Here is a 16,177-nt window from a genome sequence, read left to right as displayed (position 1 = left end):
GTCCAACAAACCAGCTCAACCCTGGCCAGCTGGCTCCTTGCATAGCGCCCCATGGGACTGAGGGTAAAAGTGGATGTGAGACCCACCAGGACAAGGCATTGAACAGAGGTTTAGTGCCCTTTCCACTTGGGTATAGACACTACATTATGAGGAGGACCCCCCAAAACTGGAATTTATTTATAAAAATTGTGTGTTTATTCTTACATGTCTAAACTCCAGTCGCCTTCAAAATTCTCTCCATCTGGTGCAATACACCTGTCGAGACGTTTTTCCCACTGCTCAGAACAGTGTTTGAACTCGTCAATTTTGATGCCTTTTAGTGCTTCTGCTGTTTCTGTTGTTGTTGTTGTTGTTTGCCTCTTCCTTGTAGGCAGAATGTTTCCCTTTGTGGAGTTTTCTCATTCAGGGAAAAAAAAAAGTCACTCGGGGCAGGATCAGGTGAACAGGGAGGGTGGAGCACGGGGGTCATGCCGGTTTTGGTCAAAAACTGCTGAACACTCAGCACCGTAGCACCCTGTGGGCAGGTGTGTTCGTGAATCGCCCATCATGAAATGGGCAGACCTGTTAAGAGTCTCCAGAAAAATTCACTGAAGCTGAATGCAGCCTGTCACAGCAATGCCGGCTGGTACAGTGATGCAGATGGGTTCCTGGAACACTCACCTGGGGGGAAGCCTGGATGACAAGGGGCCCGCCCTCCAGAAGATAATTCTGGATTTTTGGCGTCCCCCCTCAAGAAACCGCCAATCCCTGCCTAAGATAAATCCCTAAACTGAAGCAACCGCTTTACTCTGCATCTACGCTCCTGCTTGAGTATTTTTCACACTTGGACATTTGAATGCTCATTACTTCTCGTTTCCCATTCTCACGGTCCCTTGGTCACGTGTCCCCACTTGCAGGGCCCCCAACGGGGACTACAGCATGACGAGTTTGCAGTCAGTGAAAGATGACGTGTTCATTAACATTTTCGACGAAGTCCTATATGACATCTCAGAGGTGAGTTCCCAGTTTGAGGAGGGAGTCCACCCTCATGTTCGCAGCCTCTCTCCGCTCTAGAAGACCCCAACCCATGCTCCATCCCTCTTGTATTTTAAATGGCTGAGACCTGACGGGTATCAGTGGGGAAAGGGAGGAGGGAGAATGGAAGAAGAGAAGTAGCTTTTTTATTTTCAGTTGCGTGTGTCTGCCGTGTTCCAGGCATTGTACCTGGCGTTTTCATACACCTTTTCTTATTTAATTCTAAAATAACACTATGAGGCAGATTGTTAAATATCCAGTTTATCGATGAGGAAACCGAGGTTCAGACTTCCGTGGGTCCCCAAACCATGAAGCATCTGAAGCAGAGTGTGACTTCTGTCTGTCTAACCTAAGCCCCCTTGCTTGCAGCCCCAACCCTGCTGCTTCCCCGCCGCAAAATCCATTCATTGAGTGTCTGGAGCTCTTAAACAGTTATTACTACCCACCCCTCCTTTAGGATGATCGGGAAAGAGGAAGTGGAACCCACACTCGAATTGAGAGACACTGGTTGGGATGCGTGAAAATTCCGTTTAGCACGATCTATTTCCAGGCAAGGGTAAGCATCTGCTGTGGAACTCCATGGGAACAGGGCACTGCTCCATCCGTTTTCCTGGCAAAGCTTCCTTGTGGGTGTGTGCCGCCAGTGCTGACAGAACCCGTGTGCAAAGCCGCCCTTGGAAACACAAAAACCACTGTATAAAGCCATTGATTTTCTGTCATATTTGCACCACTTATTAAACATCCACCTCCCTTAGAGTTAGTTGTTAATGTGTGACTGTTCCAATCTGAGAATTTTTTAAACATTTAAATGAAAGTGAAAGAGAAGGTGGAACAAAGTGGAAACTTGTCAAAGTGACAAAGTGGAATGGACAGGTGCCCAAAATGACTTGAAGAAAATGAGACAGTTGACAGCCCATTTAATCCAGTGCATTCCATGAATATTTCTACAGTCTTCGCTGTTTCAAAGGTGACCAGTGGTTAGTAGAGACTCGCTCAACTAAGACAACCTGCTTTCAGAATTTAGCAATTTTTCTAAAAGGATCCATTAGCCTAACAACTCCTGAATAATGTATTGCCTCCAAGCCGGGACAGTTAAAGATTCAGAAATGGCTTTCACACCCCAGGATTCAGTCCCTGGTGACAGGAGGCTTCGAGCCACAAGAGTGTGGCTCCTCTCACACAGCTGAGGAGGATCAGTGTAATTCCACACACGGTGAGCGTACAGAGCAGAGCTGCCTGGGCCACAGAGTCTCCAGCAAGGCCAAGGCCAAAGGCAACTCTGAGAGGCTGGGCTGGTTGGAATCTCAAAGACCGATGGGATGGCCATCCTCCCTAGGCAAAATGGACAGTCTGCAGGTGTCCCTACAGGGATGGGCTTGCCAAAAGAATTCACGTTTCCCTCTTTGAATAAATTTTAAATAAAAATTTTAAGCACATCACATTTTGCAACCGCAATGGCCCATGTTATTGGCCATTGCTGAATTTCACACGTGGAAGAGTACTCAGAAGAAATGACTCCAAATGCCTTCGTGATAAATGAATGTCCTTCACTCTATATCCAGGAACTGTCCCTTCCTCCCTAGAAGGCAGATTCACTTACAATTCAAGCTCTTTCCCTGTTTCTCCTGAGACACAAATGCCACTAACAACCGAAACAAAAACTTGACTCCCGTACCTTCCGATTCCAGACTCCAGCCCTGAAGAGTGAGCTGTGCAGCACTGGGCAGTCTTTAACAAGCACAGCACTGCTTTGACTATGTGAGGGTTCACAGCTCCGCCTTTCTGGACCTCTGCGTACGTTAGGTCGTTTGGAACCCACCCAGCCTACGTTATTGAGTCCCCGCTGTGTCCACAAGGCACGACTGCGTGCTAGAGAAGGGCGATACCAAGGCAGGGAAATACGGGTTCTATTCACTGAGAGCAATCCTCTGGGAGAAAAGGGGGAGTGTGCGCACAACTGCAGTGTGTGACAGAACCGGTCAGGGCAACAGATGAAAGAACCAGTCTGCAAGAGAGGCTGGTGCAGATGACAAAATAACTAACCAAGGCCGTAACAACTGACCCGAGCCCTCAGAAATCATTAAAATTCCGAAAGGTGGGGATGGGAGGCTGGACATTCCAGAGAAGGGGGGGTGGCTGCTAGCCCACACCTACTGAGCAGTTAACCACACGCCAGGCATTTTTCTTCGTGTTTTTACGTCTATTAATGCAATCAGTACACACAATTACCCTGCAAAGTGGGCACTGTTATTGTCTCCTTGTTACAAATGTGTAAATTGAGACACTTTTGGAGTTTCATGCAGGATGTGAACCCAGGCTACCTAGTGCTGGCATAACTAACTAGTCCACACTCTGCTGGCCCGAGAAGAGGGCGGCGGAAAAGAGAGCCCGTTCTGTGCTAGAAAGGCCGGGAGGCCGGGCTAGAAAGAGGGGCAGCCTCGAATGCCAGGGTGGGCAGTCTTTATCGAATTCATCAGACGATGAGGAGTTGACACTTGCCTTTGAACTTCTGTTGGAAAATGACCAGATGTTTACCAAGTCTTTTCTCCACAGATTGATGGAACATTTAAAATAGACATTCCCCCGGTCCTCCTGGGCTACAGTAAGGAGCGAAGCGTGATTATTGAGCGGGGTTTTGACCCCGTCCGAAGCCTAAGCGAAGGCTCCTACATCACCCTGTTCATCACCATCGAGCCTCAGCTGGTTCCCGGGGAGCCGGTTCGAGAAAAGGTAAGTCTGTGTACACTTTGCAACCCTGTCTGGCGGTGGCGAAACAGGAGAAACGCTGGCCAGGCCACGCTGTTGTGAACCCCAAGCTCACAGCACAAGCAGAGGTCTCCTTTCTCTGAGGGCCACTTAGCGCTCGGTCGGTTCGGAGGGAGGGAATGGAGAGAGAGAGCAGCAGTGTGGGGGTGGGTGTGTCCACGGTGCCCGTAACTACGTCAGTCAGCGACGTCAACTTTTAGGCAAAGCAAGACGAATATAAACGTGCTCCCCTTTCAGGAGAATTTCCTCTGGGGAAAGACGACGAAATATGAACGACTAGAAAAGCAGATGATCTTCATCTGGACGTTCATGGGCAAGCACGCTGACGTACGTTTGCACGGCGGACCTCACATCCCTGGCTGTGCAGTGTATTGAATTGATTCAAGGGGATTGTAAGGCCAGGTGCCCTTCGGGGGGCACCTCAATTCGTTTCAATGCCTTCAGACAGAAACAAATGCGTGCACAAGTACTCTACTTTTAAACAGCTCGAGAAAAAAGAGTCTCCAGAACTCCCATTTGTTAGCAACTGTGCCCCGCCCTTTCGTAGTCAGGGGGCACTCGGTTAACGTAACACGCTAGTGCAGCTCTGGGGCGCACCACCCTCATTGGATGGGGGAGAAGATGCTGACCATGGCCTCTTATGATGATGAACTAATGCAGCAATAACCACCAGCACCCGCCTATACCGAGGTCTTACTCTGTCCTCAGCACCCTGTCTGGCATTTGACACACGTTCTCCCCCTTGGTACGCCCAGCTGTCTTGTAAGATGAGTCTCCAACTCAGGGAGGAGGAAATGAAGCCGAGCTTAGCCTGGCTCACCCAGGCGGTAAACAGTACAGCTAACAACCATCTGTCTCACTCTGAATCTTACGTGTTCAACGGGTATTCCCTGGGCCTCTGCTTTTCAGGCACTGGGGGCACAAGAGCCTAGAAAAACAATAACAATTCCTTGGCGTTTCCAGGCATGTGTAAGCCCAAGTTGTTAGCTACTAAGCTATACTGCGTAGATTATTATCCTGGCGCTTTATCCAATGTGATTAGACTCAGACGGAGATATTTTTTTAATGCGCACATTCCTCTTTTTGTATTACAGTTTGGTTCAGCATTACTATTTGGGTACAGAGGAGATAAAGCATTGTTGGAAAAACAAACCTACTGAAATTCAAATTAATCTTATATGCTAGTCTTTGTCACTAAAGTTATGACAAATATGTTCTCTAGAAAACATGCTAGAAAATGTGCATTTTGAAATATTTTAGAAAAGGAACCCTATTCAGAATGTTTTTCTTCCTGTGTGAACTTGGGAGCAAGCCAACAGGCGTGTTTACACAGAAGAATGCTCCCCGACAAAGGAGGATTTCACAATTTCTGTGTATTCTTAGCAGGGGAAAGCAGTCAGCTAGTGCTCCACCTGCAGGTGAGCTTCCCGGCCCGGTGAAAGCTGTTTGTCTGGGACTTCCGCTGAGAGGAGGAAGCCAGACTCCCTGTGCCTTGCCCTGTTCAGGGGCACTGACCTCCTATCACAGAAAGTTCCAGAGGCCTCGGGGCTCTGAAACATAGCTCCCAGGCCTTGTAGCCTCCCTTCCTTGAAGCAGCTGCCAGGCTCTCCACTGCAGCCCCTCGTGGCATTTCACCGCCCGGCTGTGGCTGCGGGAAGCATTTCTCTCAGACCTCTAAAACCAAGGCCTCAGACACCCCTCGGAGCCCAGAGGAGGGCTGCTTTTTGATAAGGAAGGCACGTGGACTACCAGCACCCCACCGTCCTAGCACGCAGGGGCAGAAACGCTTCTCAAGGCTCCCCTGCAGATTATTCAGGGAAGAGCAGCTCCCCTTAAAAGAATAGGGACCCACACCTCACCTGGAATTGCTCCTCCACTTACAGCGGCCTCCAGGGTCAGCAGATTAGTCTCCCTCCTGCCCCCGTCACCCCCACGGCACCACTCCATGTGCTTTCTTAAAGGTGTTTGTTTCCTCAAGGAATTTTCTAAAACATCAGTAGCAAAGCCCGAATTCTTATTCTTATATCCCTACTTTACACTGTCTCGGTTTAAAAAAAAAAAAAAGGTTTTGAAAATAGATTATTTCTGTTGATAAAGTTTTTCTCTTGTTTCCCTTTTTTCTTTCTTGCCTCTGAGAGATGAGTGAGATGCTTAAAAAGGTACGAGTGCCTGGACCCCTCACACGCTGACCATTCGTCAGTCAGCAGCTCACTAGGCTTACGTAGCTGCGTTTGTCCTCTGCCACCTCATGGAACGTGCTGGGTCCTAATGTGTGCGTGTGTCCCCTTTGGCAATGAACTACAGACGTCTGTGGTTCCACAAGGCACATGCAGCTTTGTCTTTGGGCCCACTTCATCATGCCAGAAGGATTCTCACTTAGCTTGGACTCTGGGAAGCCGTAGGTCTGAACGTCACCCGCGTGCTGGGAGCTACCTCCCGTGTTTCCGAGTCCATAATGCTCGTGGGCAGCTTCTTACAGACACAGTGTGTCTGTGACAATTATTTCTGATCAGCTGAGCTGTCCCAGAGTAGGTATTCAAAGGGAGGACGAACCCATTCAGCTTCCCGTGTTTACATTAACCTGGAGGTTAAAGAATCAAGCCAGTTAAGAATCTTCCAAACTTCACATTGAGTCAAATTGTGAATTTGTCGGGTTTGCCTTAATTTGTTTCGTGAAGAGTGGACCGAAGTCATTTAGCATGGAGATCTTGCCTGGCACTACGTAGATCACCCGCATAGCACACTACTCCTCACATTGCTGTTTCGCCATCAAGGGGCACCCCGGTGACCTCAGTAAGGTGTTAATTACCACTGATACTTACTACATGCCCAGTGCAGAAAAGAACAAAGAATGGGTCAAGCATGGGCCCTGCTCTAAGAAGCACTAGTTACAGAGTCAAAATACAGTACAGACCATCCAGGGCCAAGTGGCAGAAAACGTTTGACACACTTTTTTCAACGTGGAAGGCCACTAGCACGATTCAAGATTTTTATTGTTCTTTCTGGACAATGCCTAGAGCTGCCTCTCCACACAGCACATGGTGTTTATCCCCGTGGAAGTTCTGGTCAAGTATTTGAAGCACCTGGCTGCTTATTACTGTTCTCCTCTGGACTAGAAGTTCCTTGAGGGGACTATTTCATACTCATTTATCCAGAGTACCTGGGACCTTGTGGACTCTCAGAAACATTTTTCAAATAATTGGATGAACAAATGAGTTTAAAGGAAACAGGGATGAAATTCCACCGCGTGCTTTTTTTCACACGACCCTTGTTTCATAATTCTCCATCTTTCTGAAATTATAATTATTTCTGGCTTGACAGTTCTACTGCAGGAGTCTGTGACACACCCATACCAAGGCCTTAGAAGTTCACCTTTTCCATTTATTTATTCTTCATTACACCTGTTGGGTAGCCACCATGTCTTGGCACTACAGTGAGTTGTAGGTGGTTGCGATGATGATGTTGTTGATTCCAATGTCGGGAGGACATCCTAAGAAAACAATATATTGGCTTTTGGAGATGCCTCTGTCATATCTCACCCCTACAACCGCTGCGCCAACTTCTCAGGTACAGAAATCCAATTAGAAACAGAAGCCAGGGTCCAGCTCCAATATAAGAGAAGTCAAGAACAATTAGAATATTTTCAATTCTAGTTGAAGTCACAAAAAGTGATGTGATACTTTTCATTCACTCAACAATAGTTGTTAAACACTTACTATGGGCTAGGTAGTATTCTCAGTAGTAGAGATAAAACCAAGATCAAAACAAAATCCCTGACTTCAGGAAACTTCCTCAATGGAGAAGAGAGAGTAAATAAACATATCGTATGTCAGTAATTTTAAATGCTAAAAAATAAAATGAAGAGAGATGAAGGGAATATCAGAGAATGAGGGGGGAAGCTGGGTGCATTTTCCTTCTCAAAAAAGAAAACCATAAAAACAAAACAAAAATTTTTCAGACACTGCCTAGAATCTAAATTCTTCTTAAAAATTAATTTTCCTAATAAAATTTTATTTGTGTTTGTCTTGAAATTCCTTGAAGTGTAAGCAACAATGCACGTATTTTTATACTAAGCAGCAAAAGTCTTGTAAAAACATTTAAAGAGCTGCTTCTTTTCATGCTATTTTTAGCAATGGCTGGAGGGGGAAAGGTAATTGAAATGTGTTCTGTTTCATCTGCTTTGAGTTACATTTAAAAGTCTAGGAATTCATAGCTCATCTTGGATCAGAGAACCTCTTAAAATAACTACTACACATTTGATGTTTCTAGCTCCGCTTCCTTTTTCCGTGAGAGCCATTACTATTATTTATTACATTGGGTATGTATTTGAAACATTTAATACATCGATATCCATCTGTAAACTTGTCCATTTAATATAAGTTGCTTAAGCTTTGCATATGAGATTTTAGGCTTCTGAGCTCTTCTTCCCTCTAAAACCAACATCAAAATACACGTCATAAAACTATTGCTCGGTTCTCACCAATCAAAATTAGTACATCACAGTTTAAGTTTTACATGTTGTTTTATTACTCCTATACAGCTGCTTGTCTGTTGACTGTTCTTTTTCAACCCTGTTTCAATACATTTTAAGCACTTAATGAATCTATCTAATTGTAAGATTATACATATAATTAAAGCTTCAGGGACACCAGAGCATGACAGTGTTGGAAGGGGTCATTGATCCTACTTCCTGGAGCACATACTTACCAATAGTTCGCGTTGACTAGGAGATCTGAGCAAGTGTTATTGTGTCTCCTATAATCACATGTAAGCTCCATGCAGTCTTTCTTGTTGAAGTTTGACTCTCAGGAAGATGAGAAGTTGCTTCAAGCAACAGACAAGTTTCGAGCTGAATGTGCCTTGAAGTTCCCAAATCGCCAGTGCCCGACCACGGTGCTCGACCTCAGTGGGAAGACGGTTTTCATTACTCGTTACCTGAAGCCTTTAAACCCTCCTCCGGAGCTTCTCAATGCTCATCCCAGCAACCCGCAGGCAACAGCAGTAAGTATTCCCAGCCCACCAGCACTGCTGCTAAATGTGGGTTAAAGTTTCACTCTATCGCCGTATTTCATAGTATATACTTAAACAAGTAACTACATTGAAATCCTTGGTTCACTCTTTCAACAATTATTGAGCGCTGACTGTATCCCTGACTCTATATAGGGTGCCAGAAAATTAGCATTTGGAAGATGCTCCACACTTTCACAATGTCTTACATAAGCATGTCTTCATTATGTACTCTGCATAACTTCATTAGGGTTTGAACCTGGGCCTCTGACTTGGGAGCTCACGCACTTCCTCCTATTCCAAGATAACTAGTCAGTATTATACTTAATGCTGTAAGCATCACTGAATCCAAATGAAGCAACAGTGATTTCCAGTATTGGAACGCTGCGGACGTATGCGGTCACCACAAAGCACACCCACAATGAACGGGCCATGGCGCACACGGATGCACGTTCCTGTGCATGCAGAGTGCCGCGCTCACACTCATCACAACCTCGCGTGAGCAGAAGCCGGGCGCGAGGCGGGCTGTTCTTCAGTGCATACTGTGGCCGTTCACTGCCTTTGGAGAGTGGAGAGATTAGGGGGTGATTGCTGCTAATAAGTTAGTAACATAGTGATTTAGGAACAGGAAAATGATACATCTATTTGCAGGTATAAGTATGTTAAAAACCCCGTGTGTTCCACATTTGATTTACATTTTTTATTAATCAATTGTTAATGAACACCATAAAGGGACTTCTGCTGTCTACGTAGTAGAAAGATGTGCGGAAAACTTCTCCCAATACAGAACCTTTAAGAGTGATGAATAAAATATTTAAAACATTTTAAAAATCATGGCTGAAATGGGAAGAGACAGAAAACAGCAAGAGAGCAAGATTCCAGGCAGGTGAGGGCTTGAAACAGTGTTTGCCCTGAGGGTGTCAGATTCCTGGCGCTGGGTTTCCCTGGGCTGCAAGGCTGCAGAGGCAGGAGAGAACACGTGGGCTGGAGCAGGGGGAAAGGCTGGATTAGAGGCTCCCCTGCCATTTGGACCCTTGAAGGGTAACACCCAAGGGTGAACCAGGAGATACCCGGCCCTGCTGGAGGTCCTGCCTGCCTCACCCTTGACTCTGGGTGGAAGAGAAAACAGGCAAAGGCTCTCATGGGAATTCCTCTCAGGAAGCTCTACTGATTCACATTTAGTGCTGGAATGTACGCGACCACATGACCCCCCAAAACTTCAACCAAAAATTTCATTGAAAGTATTCCCTGTTCGTAATGCCCCTAGATCCCTGTCAGAAGCAAACAAATCCTTCTAGGAGAACAACCTTTAAGCTCAGCCTCCAAAAAATTCCATAGAAAAAGTCCCAAGCAACATGAACACATAAAAGCATCAGTGAAGAAATAAGTTACCGTGAAGAAGGTGAGAGTTCGCAGGAACAACGAACTGCAGAATCTGGCCGCAAAGACTGCAGATGGTAGAATGATCGGATTCAGAATATGAAACAGGTATTTTTAATAAGTTTCAGAAATCTAGGGAATCGAATAGATACCAAAAGAACAATAGACTATCAGAACTGGCAGGAACATGTTAAAAGCACACTTGTAGAAATAAAAGATTATATAGTTAATATTAAAAATTCAACAGGTTAAGCAAAACATTAAATACAGTTAGATACAGAGTTAAGTTTCACACAGTGAAATGCAGAATTACTGAACTGGAATACACACACAAAGAAATCACTGGGTATACAGCACAGAGACAGAAAAAACACAAAGGAATGGTGAGGAGACACAGTGGAGGCGAGGACCAAACTGTGGAGAAAAGGAGAAAAGCAGTCTTCAAAGAGAAAGCTGAGGATTTTCAGGATTTGATTAAAGACAACCATCCTCCAGTGCAGGAAGCCCAGTGAATCCTGAGCAAGATAAGTAAAAAGAAATGAAAATCTAGGAATATCGGAGGGAACCACAAAGGCAAGGGTGACCTGAGAAGCACCTCAAGAGGAAACACGTTAACTACAAAAGAAAGTGGTTAGACCAATAGACTTTTCAGCTGCAAAAATGAAAGCCAGAAAAGGAATATTATCTTCAAAAGACTGAAGGAAAATAGTCATCACACTAATAACTTATATCCGGTGAAGCTATCTTTCATACAAACATTGGGAGAATTTACAGCCAAAAGATCCTCACTCAAGGAATTCCTTAAAAATATACTTCAAAGAGAAGGAAGCCTCTTAGAAAAATTCTAGATGCAACACACAATGCTAGGTTAAAAAAAAGGAAGTGGATGAGGAAATCTAAAACAGCACTGTTTTCATAGCAATAATAACAATAATGTGGGTGAAAAATGAGAATGTAACAAAATATCCTGAAAAAAAAGGGGTATGTCAGGACAGGATTATAAAATTTTTTTCAATTTATCCCCTTTGTCCTCTTGCACCTCCTCCACCCCCTTTCCCTCTGGCAATCACCATACTGTCATCTGTGTCTGTTTGGGAATTTTTTGCTTAATCCCTTCACCTTTTTCACCTGGCTCCTCAAACCCCCTCCCTGAGGACAGCTGCCAGTCTGTTCTCTGTCAACGAGTCTGTTTCTGTTTTGTTTGTTCGTGTATTTTGTTCATTAGATTCCACATATAAGTGAGGTCTGACTGGCTTATTTCACTTAGCGTAATACTCTCCAGGTCCATCCAAACCGTCGTGAAATGTAACACCCTTATACGAGTATTTTCCAAGATGAGGACAAAGATATTAACTTTTGAATTTAAGTGAAATTTTCATGTTGAAATTTTTAATTAACCACTTAAAAGAATAAGGAAAGTGAATACTATAATTTCCAAACTAGCAGCAAAAAGAAAAAGAAAAAAGAAATTAAATGGGTCGAAAGGAAATGGGGAGGGGAAAATATATAGAAAAGCTGCAAGAAATAAAAAAGGACACCCACAAAAAAGCACAGAACAAGGTAGTGAAAAGAGTCTAAATATTTACGAATAATCACAATCAAACCTAAGGGATGAACTTTCCGGTTAAAAGACAAAGACTGTGACAACAGATGTCCAGTTTTTAGTGGAACTTGACGAGCTGATTCTAATATTTATGTGGCAGTGCAAAGTGTCAAAAATAGGTAAGACAATCCTGAAGAGTAAGAACTCGGCGGGAAGATTTGCCGTACAGCCAGACTGCTGATGAGGCCACAGTAATTACGGTAAAATGGTATTTACACATGGGTAACTAAGAGAAAAATAAAAGAGTAAAAACTCCAGAACAGACCCACTCAAACACGACCTATTCGAACATGATATAGGACAAAGCTGGCACTGGAGATTAGTAAAAAGGTGGACTATTACATAAACTGTACCAGGGTCAGTGATTTTTCATATAAAAGAATAAAAATAGATTCCTACTTCATGTCATTCCATTGCAGATTGAGGACTTGAATATGAAAAGCATTTCTCTCTGTGAGTATATGACCTGAGATAGAAAGTGTTACTTAAACCAGACAAAGAAGCACAAACTACAAAAAGAATGATAAATTTGACCACATTGAAACTGAGAACTTGCCCTGACTGGTGTGGCTCAGTGGGTTGGGCGTGGTCCTGCAAACCGAAAGGTCTCCGGTTTCGATTGCTGGTCAGGGCACATGCCTGGGTTGCGGGCCAAGTCTGCCCGTCCCCCTCGGCCTCCCCACCCCCCTTGGGGGTATGCGAGAGGCAGCCAATCGATGTTTCTTTTGCACATCAATGTAAAAAAAATAACTTAAAAATATGCAGCATAACCAGAAATTCACAGAAGTGGAAACATGAGAGGCCATATGAAAAGATGTTCAACCTTCTTATAAACTGCATAAATCTGGGTTATACCCGCAATGGTGTATGATCTTGATTCCTAAGGATAACCAATCCTCTCGGGGGAGCGGGGCTCCTTGGAGAAACGGCTGTCTTCAGGGCTGAGCTAGCGAAAACACAAGATGAGCCTGGAAAATCTCATTTTACCAGAGTGAGGGAGTAGGGAGAAAAAATGATAAGGACATTTCAAAGAGAGACCAGGGCCAGTTTCTTCATCTGTAAAAAATGGGTGGTAAAAATGACCGTCTTTGTAGGGTGCTGGGTGAGGATTAAGTGGGCTGATATTAGAACACTTGGGAAGCACTTGGTGAACGTTTCATTTTGTACACATGAATGTTTGTGACCCGTGAAACTTTCTTGCAGGAAATGAGGATGGGAATCCAACTTTCTACTTATTAGAAAGTATTTTGTTAAAGCTGATTTTGTTTACACAGGAGCTGCTGGCTCGATACGTGTCTCTGATTCCGTTCTTGCCCGACTCCGTTTCATTTGCCGGGATCTGTGACCTATGGAGTACGTCTGATGTAAGTCGTTCTTCTGCACAGACTGACTAGTTGTCTGATGTAAGTCGTTCTTCTGCACAGACTGACTAGTTGTCTGATGTAAGTCGTTCTTCTGCACAGACCGACTAGTTGGAGCTGACTTCTCAGAATATTAGCCAAACGGCTTGCGTACTTTTAAATTATGACGTGCCTTAGTCATTATAAAATCTACCGGTCTGTCGTTGAGTAGGATGAGCTGAATTCTGATGTATTTTTATCTTTCTGAATCAATCTGCCCAAAGATCAGAAGTTTACAAAAACCAGTTATTTGCAGAAATAAAAAACACTTGAGATGTCTTAATGCTGACATGCTCCTAGTATTGCTTGACCAATATTCCAGGTTTATTCATTAAAAAAAAAAAAATCAAAGCTACACCCTCTATTACCTTTGGAAATCATATATTCCTTAGCTGTGGGGTTATGTCCTTATGCATTTGGTATGCATTTCTTGGCCACCTACCACAGATCAGACACTGCGCTAAGTTCTGGCCGTTGGCAAAAGCCTGTCCTTGGCCCTCGGGGAGCTTACAGACTGTGTGCCATGTGCCTTCCAGCCGGCTCTCTGGTAGGATGACAGAAACCCATGTCACTGGTATTCCCTGGTTCTGGATCTCGTGTTGTACTCGGTTTGCATAACGTTAAAATGCAGAACTCCCCTTGAAGGACAGCTTTAAACCAAAAACTTTGAAGTGCGCTTTAAATTTTTTGTTCCCCAACATATTTTGGCAACACAACATTGTCAACTTTAGAGATAGAAGTTTCCACCATCTGGAGACATCTGTAGGAAGACATGCAAAAGATAGTCCATATGCTCTTGAGCCCGGCTGGCTTTACCACCTCCCAGGCATCACCTTACCCCACTGGGCCTCCACTTCCCCACTCTGTATGACATTATAATGATGGATGAATGTCATTACACATTTGGCCAAACCCATAGACTGTCCAACACCAAGAGCGAACTATAACGTGACCCTCGGACTTTGAGTGATTATGTGTCAGTGTAGGTTCATCAGTGGTAGCAAAGGTGCCTACCTATCTGGTGGGGGATGTTGAGGGCGTGGCTGTACACGTGTGGGGGAGGGCTTATACGGGAAGTCTCTGTACAGTCTTCCCAACTGTGCTGTGAACCTACCTGCTCTAAAATATAGGCTTTAGCCCTGGCCGGGTAACTCAGTTGGTTAAAAAATCATTGCGATACTCCAAGGTTGCAGGTTCAAGCCTTGGTCAGGGAACATACAAGAAGCAACAATGAATGCATGAGTAAGTGGAACAACAAATTGATGTTCTTCCCTCCCCTCTTCCTCTCTCTCTATAAAATCAATAAGATTTTTTTAAATTACTGGTAACTTTAAAAAGGTGTTCAGCACATAGGAATTTGCCATACATAAAGTCAAAATAAAATGTAAAAGTTTGAAATGTCTCCCCCACCCCACCGTATTAATCAATTCTAGAAACCCTTGTTTTCAATGTCTGAGAAGTCACCATGTCCACTAAAACTGCTAACTGCTTTGAAAAAAAAAATTAAAACACAGTACCAAAACTTGGGGATAGATTTAAAAAAATGGGTCGTATACATTAAGGTGCTAACTTCAACAATAACTTTTTAACACCTTGTGCAGCTAATCTGGAATAAAACCATCAGTCACAGCAACATAATTCTTTTCTTTTTGTCAGCAATTTCTGGATCTTCTGGCAGGAGATGAAGAAGAACACGCAGTCTTACTATGTAATTATTTCCTCTCCCTGGGTAAAAAGGCCTGGCTCGTGATGGGCAATGCTATTCCCGAGGTGAGACCGCGTGGGCGGGCTCTGACAGAGGAGTGCAGCTCCTCTGGGTTGTTATGCTCCAGATCATAGAGAGAACTGATTTTAAACTATGTTTTGAGTTGCAAGACAGTGGCCCAGAGATTCCATACAGCAGAGAGAACCAGTGATAACACACGAAAAGGTTTTCAGTGGTACCCGAGCACTGAGCCCTGCACATTTCAGATTGTTTTTTGGCAAATCTGAAGCCTTTCTCATGCATAGCTTCACCTAGCTCTGCCTGCTTCGTATGAGCGTTCTCCTGCCCATGCTACTAAGAATTCTGATTCCCTCAGTGACCTAGCGTTATCCATTGAAGGAGGGAAGAGGATCAGAGGTGTGGAAAGGTTAGCAATCTCTCCTTCCTCTCCAACCCGCAGACAAAGGGAACAAGGGAAGTCACCACAGGAGTAAAGAATGCTAGCAGCTGTCTTTCGATGCTGTCTTGTTTTGTCAGACTGGAGACTGAGTGACCGCTAGAATGTGTTTCCCTAGCTGTGTGCAAATATCCCTGCATTGGGGGCACCTTGGTGTGATTCTGGGTACAAGTTTAGAAAATTCACACGGACTGAAACAACTTATCCAAAAAGGGTTTCAAAAAGAGGCTACGGGGCTCTAGGAATCCTGTAGGAAGTAAACAGCACAGGCTGCTGCTAGGCAGGCGGCATCATATCTGAATCCTAATGCATTCCCCATCAGTATCTTCCAGGTAGCCTGGTGCGAGGGAGGGAACACTGGGCTAGGAAGCCACAGGGCCTGGGTTCAGGGTTCTGCCCACTCCTCCTGAGCGGTGTGACTCTTAAGCAAGTCATTTCACAACTCTGAGCAAGCAATGAAACCGTACAGGGGCAGCAATGAGTAAGTGCTCATTGTTAAGAGAATCCGATAGTGCAGTTATTCCAGGCAGAAAGTGAAGTCCCTCTTCAGGCTCCAACCCTAATCCCAGCTGTAGTCACTCTTAACAGTTGGGCATATGTCTTGTCAAATCACCTTGTCTGCATTTAATATGAATAAATGTACATCAACTATTACTCACTGTATTAGCAATAGAAGTGGTGGGAGGGGGGCAGGGGAATAAAGGGGAGGAAAAATGGGACAACTGTAATAGCACGATCAATAAAATATACTTTAAAAAAGTAGTATGCAGATATAATCAGCCTCCTAAATACTTGACGGGCAGTGTTGCTGTTTTTAAGAAAGAAAAATGCAGTGCTTATTTCCA

The 16,177-nt window shown here is 44.4% G+C and overlaps 1 protein-coding gene across 10 annotated transcripts in view; it reads left to right on the top strand.

Moving 5' to 3' along the window:
- CC2D2A (coiled-coil and C2 domain containing 2A) overlaps nucleotides 1–16,177 on the top strand; it is an 89,214-nt gene that overhangs the window by 66,011 nt on the left and 7,026 nt on the right. For 4 of the 10 annotated variants that reach the window (XM_045182744.3, XM_045182747.3, XM_045182745.3 and 1 more), the window contains 7 exons: nucleotides 897–993; nucleotides 1,472–1,570; nucleotides 3,568–3,744; nucleotides 5,919–5,939; nucleotides 8,578–8,781; nucleotides 13,027–13,134; nucleotides 14,827–14,940. In XM_045182744.3, the coding sequence (XP_045038679.2) occupies nucleotides 897–993; nucleotides 1,472–1,570; nucleotides 3,568–3,744; nucleotides 5,919–5,939; nucleotides 8,578–8,781; nucleotides 13,027–13,134; nucleotides 14,827–14,940 (820 nt within the window). Of the gene's footprint in view, nucleotides 1–896; nucleotides 994–1,471; nucleotides 1,571–3,567; nucleotides 3,745–4,017; nucleotides 5,857–5,918; nucleotides 5,940–8,577; nucleotides 8,782–13,026; nucleotides 13,135–14,826; nucleotides 14,941–16,177 lie in introns of those variants that run through there. The other 6 variants (XM_045182741.3, XM_053923530.2, XM_045182743.3 and 3 more) reach the window with 4 other exon arrangements.

Source organism: Desmodus rotundus, chromosome 4 (assembly GCF_022682495.2).
Source record: "Desmodus rotundus isolate HL8 chromosome 4, HLdesRot8A.1, whole genome shotgun sequence".
In the NCBI taxonomy this organism is placed as follows: Eukaryota; Metazoa; Chordata; class Mammalia; order Chiroptera; family Phyllostomidae; genus Desmodus; species Desmodus rotundus.
The sequence above is the reverse complement of the archived record's forward strand: the minus strand, read 5'-3'. Positions and strand labels throughout refer to the sequence as shown.